Genomic DNA, 5,337 nt, shown 5'->3' with positions numbered 1-5,337 from the left:
AGTGTTACAACATTATCGCTTTCCATACGTAATACAAAGTGTCACGTAAGTGCCGCACATATCAATTTTTATTAGTTATAAGTAGTATTGTTACTTACTGATTACGTTATATAACATTTATTTTTTCAATTTGTGATAACCCTGCATATTTGCGTATGACAGCATACATAATTGATGTAGCCGGCGCGGCGGTGGGATCGCCTCAAATTTTGATTTTATCATTAACTACTGTGCTTTTCCATTATTATGGAAATGGAAACTTTGCGTTACCGGGTCGTTAGTTATCAATTAATTGCTATACTTTTGGAGTTGTCGTTTTTTTCTAACAAGCTGTTTTCAAAGTAATTGAAGTGCGTGGTTACTAATTTGAAAATTTGGCATTGCTCTTTTTTTATTTTAATTATATCAAATGACTGGACGAAGAAGTCGTTCATCTGATGGTAAGGTAAGAGCTTTAAATTTCAAAGACCTGAGGGGCACTGCCACTGCGCCCGACACCCTGAGACATAAGTTGACAAGTCCCCCGTGCCAATAACATCACCTAAACCCTTCCCCTTCAAAACCGGAACACAGTAATGCTAACATTACCGCTTGGAGGCAGAAATAGGTGGCAGTACTTCTCTAGACGCGAACTCCTTGACAAGGAGTCATACTTTAACTTGCTGTGCTCCCATACTTACCCAATAGGAATAAACATTTTATCCACTAGGTAAAGACACCAGAGAAATGGGTTCTTCATAAATTCTTCGTGGCTCCTTTTGAACATAGGCGTTTGACTTAATTTACTCTGAAATTCTAGGTGTTGTTCAAAATTTATTTCATACTGTAATAAAAAATATCATGTATTAATTTACAAATACGTTTTATTTCATGATATGAAGTAACGGAACGAACAGGTCGTGCGCCAGGTAATAAGCTTATAGCATCGAGTATATAACCAGAAACAGAGACGAATTAAGGGCCATCCACCTTGGCAACTCATCAGGCGAATGGGCCAAATGGAAGTCACAAATTAGAAAGCCGAAATAGAACTGCGCCAACAGCTGACCTGTACATATGTCTCCGTATATTCCAAAAATATTCTGTATTTATTGTAATAATAATATCTCTAACAATGGCGTGCTGTTCCATTTGGTGGTGTGGGGAAAACTAAAAAACATCTAATAACAAAACAAACGGGATCACATTTCATAGGTAATTTAAATATTAAATATATAGTTTTTAAATTTAAGTCCATTATAGCAAAGCTCAACTGGTCGATTTGAAGTGAAACGACGACACTCATCAATTGTTTCAAATTCGGGCTGGCCAATAGTAGCGCTGTTGTAACCTTAATGATTTGGCAGAATAGGTTTCGAACAAATTAAATGACATTTCGTGTCTATTTCTGGTTATATACTCGAGGGCTTGTAGCAAATAACAGGCTGCACTCAATTAGAGCGAACGAAATTCGCACTAGCTTTTTGCGAACGATTAGTAGTAGCGGTTTCCGCCACTGGTCGGCAACGTTCGTGAGTTGCGCCGGAGTTGAGACTTCTGACGGTAGACGCATGTTCAAATTGCTTAAAACGTACCATTACGTGTATAAATCGTGTTTAGTATTAGCCTAGAGCACGGAAGAAAAAACAATGGAAGTGTCGTAAGTCTCAATTATTATAATAATAATAACGCTCACAATCAACATAGCCCCGCACTAGGGAAACCCTGAGTCGTGGGTGCCATGGACACACACATAGACAACCACAAATTACACCCAAACTCACGAGAGAAATAAATGTAGGCCATACAAATATTTCTCCTGGCCCGGGAATCGAACCTGGGACCTCTGCGTGGCAATCCGGCATGGTAACCGTTCGGCCATGGAGGCAGTTAATTAATTATTATCCGAACCGCTGTCGCCAAAGCACGCAAACAAACGAAAAAAACAATGATATCGTGATAATGATTGGTCGTTTGTTTGTAATTTAAAAAATGTAACAAATTCTGGACTGTTCATTTAATTTAAACTATAAAGTTGAAAGTGCAATACCTTTATTGCAGGTTACGACGTTTTGATTTTATATTGAAATTTTATTCCATGTGCTGCCATCTTGCGGCCAGTAGCTGAACTACGACGAATGGCTAACATCTGAACGAATAGAAAGCAGTATCTTCTCGACAACAGATGTCTTCTTTAACGCACACATTGTATAATGAACTTTACTTTAATCAAGTAAGTTTAAAATTAACAAAGCACTCATGAAACATTTTTACGGTAACGTTTTAAATTAGAGATGTTTACTTAGTTCTCCAAAAGATATTTTTGGAAAGATATCTTTGGAATAACGTTTATTTTCGTTTGTTACAGTACAAAAAATCAATTCGATAAACAGAAAATTGAAAATTTACTAAAATAAGTTTTACCGATGATATGAAATACCACCACGGGTAATATATTTGGTGCGATTTCCATTTTAGCACAGTAAGGCATTTTTCTCGATTTTAGAGAATTTGCGCGATTGGATTAACACAACCATACTTCAGATTACAAAACAATAGGCAAATGGAGCGCGCCGAATACGAAAGTGAAGCCACCAAAGCAAATACAAATTCATAAGCTAATATAAACTCGCGTCAGTACTAAGCACAGCGTCGCATTGTTTGCACGTCACAAGTGATCAGTTATTTTATATTTCAAAATGTCATCACAATGTAAAAGTTGTTCCCAAAAAGAAATAAGATGGATCTTTTCACAGGTAATTTATTTACCCAATACTTTTTGAGGTTCACTCGGAACACAAAACCTCGACATAAATTCGTATTTGATGCCAGTTTATATCGAAATGAGTTTCTTAAGAGGGAGCATGCCAAAAAAGTTTTGACATTGGTTCCGCCCAAATTTGTGAAACAAATATATGCCTGAAGTTCGCGTGACATGCGACAGATGTTGAATTTTGCGCATTGAAAGTACCAAATTCGTTTTAGCGGAATAACTCTAAAACTAAAGGGATTAAAACAAAACCCGTAGTGACGTTCTCGATCATGCATAAATATAATTAATTATCTAATTTTTGTCCTAATATCCTGTAGCATTTCGAGCATGAATCGAAAAAATGTGAAAATTAGAGGTCATTTCGTGATTTTTATCTATCGAGGAAACTTTATTGTTTTATGTTTCTGATTAGTATCTATGCTTGAATATATCGTGTAGTTACTCATGCAATATTTTATTTTTAACTTTAAAGTGGATATACCCCTCTAAAATCAAACCGAAGATTAGGAATTTTTCCTCTGCTCCCTCTTAAATTAGGTATAAATATGCATGGGTGATAGGAGCATCGATTAATTTATACTTTTATATAGAAATCAAATAGTGCATGCATATTCGTAAAGGCTGGTCCATTTACGGCGGTCCAATATTGTTTTTAGATAACTTAGATTTACCTAAATTATTTTCAAACCAATGTCTAATATCCGTAATGTGCCTATCCCTGTAGATAAGAGAACTTTCATTGTCGTGTGCACATGTCATAAACAGAGTGATTTTGAAAGAAAACGTGTCAATAAAATAAAAATAATTATTATAATGTATTCATACATAACTTGACAGGTTATAAAGAAGTTTAATTGAGAACCAAACAATTTTTGTCTAATTAGAAGATGATCATCTTCTAACCAATGCTATGGAATTGATTACAAAGTCAATTTAATAAAAAAATAATAGAAAAGTGTTTGATGGTGCGATTGCACTACATGTCAAAATCAGAAACGAATAGCCGTGGGGCGACGGCTTAAGAATACATTGTCGCCTCCCCATACATGCCCGTGGGGGTCGTAAGAGGCGACCGAGGGCGTCACAAGTGTCCATCTGCTTAGCATTGTGGTAGGCTCTGTGCCGACTGGATAGCGACCACAGTACACACGGCGGAAAACCCTCCACAGTGAAACGCTTTTGCGAATCGCGTTCAGGGATCAGTTGGTGTACATCCAGTGCATTTGGCCAGACCGGCAAAATGATAGTGACGGAGTGAAGATATTTGTGTTTTCCATCCGTTACTCTCATCTCTGGACTGTATTCGCACTTTCCATCAGGCGCGGTGCAGTCATTTTGTCGAGTCGCAATAAAAAAAAAAAAAAAAAAAAAAAAATTCTCAATGTATAGACGCGAAGCAGCAGTATTATAAAAAACGTGTACAAAAACGTGTAAAGGTTATTAAGATACTGTTTAACTGTGTGTAATAAATATTTTTAATAATTAGAAGTTTTTCAATTTTTACATATATTAATAAAATATTTTTTCCTTTGCGTGATGTTGGGTAATCATCAATATTGATCATTGAAATATTGCGGTTGTTGGCCAATCGCAATATTTCAATGATCAGCTAACTAGAGGGCGGTAGTTATTTCTCAGTTCGCATCGCGTCGTGTGTAAGTGCAAACGTATGCCGAATATTCTCAGTAAAATAAAAGAAAAAGTAAATAAAATCCTTATTAATTGTTTTGACTAACGCTAAAATCAAAATATGGAGTAATTTTGTATTTGTCACTTAGTCCTAACCTCAAAATTTCGTGTGTCTTGTTTAAATTTTATATGTGGCAATCTCTCCCGGAATATTAGGTCAGATGGCCAATGAAAATCGGTGTAAGATAGCCATATAGCCAACTTATACCGACTACCGAGGTCTAAAATATTAATAAAATAATTTTATTAGTGTAAAGGTTCAGTCGTGATAAAGTTTTTCATCCTATATGATGGGGGGTTCAGTCGAGATGAGGTTTTTCACCCTATATGATGGGCAATTCTTTCCCCCTAAATGAGCGTACGAAATATCAGAAGATCCGGATAGCAGTTCCCAAGAAGGGACTCAACTCCTGGTTGCCTTACTGAACTCTCTGCATTCTCAAATTTCTCTTCACATCAACGAAATTGTGGTCGAGTAGTCATCATTCGAGGGAAAATCACGATTCACATTAACACCGCGATTCAGAAATAACGCCAAATGGGTCAATGCCATCTAGCGGATTCTTAAAGAACTAAAAGTGAACAATCTGCCTTAAGACCGTCTATTACATAAAGTAGGTTTGTTACATTCGTTAAATTTTTAATGAATTGATATTCAATTATTTTTTGAGAAACTACTCCACTAGTTTGTGGATAATTATTAATACAAAGATCGAACATTCAGAAAAAAATTCCTTCAGTCCGGCCGGATTCGACCCGACGTCTTTTAGCAAACGTGCCAGACGCTATACCAACTAAGCAATAATAATTATATTATTTTCGAACTTATTTTAGATGCCTACTAAGTACAAAAGAAAGATAGCGGCAATGAGAGGGAATTGGACGGAAGTAGCTTT

The 5,337-nt window shown here is 36.2% G+C and overlaps 1 protein-coding gene across 1 annotated transcript in view; it reads right to left on the bottom strand.

Annotated features, from left to right (window-relative positions):
* LOC113232650 overlaps nt 1-5,337 on the bottom strand; it is an 89,493-nt gene that overhangs the window by 82,645 nt on the left and 1,511 nt on the right. Inside the window, exon 5 of the mRNA XM_026467429.1 lies at nt 681-823. Coding sequence (XP_026323214.1) covers nt 681-823 — 143 coding nt within the window. The remainder of the gene's footprint in view (nt 1-680; nt 824-5,337) is intronic.

This window comes from Hyposmocoma kahamanoa, unplaced genomic scaffold (genome assembly GCF_003589595.1).
Source record: "Hyposmocoma kahamanoa isolate Upper Pololo Valley unplaced genomic scaffold, ASM358959v1 102, whole genome shotgun sequence".
NCBI classification, from domain to species: Eukaryota; Metazoa; Arthropoda; class Insecta; order Lepidoptera; family Cosmopterigidae; genus Hyposmocoma; species Hyposmocoma kahamanoa.
Note: the sequence above shows the minus strand (reverse complement) of the source record. Positions and strands in the feature narration are given on the sequence as shown.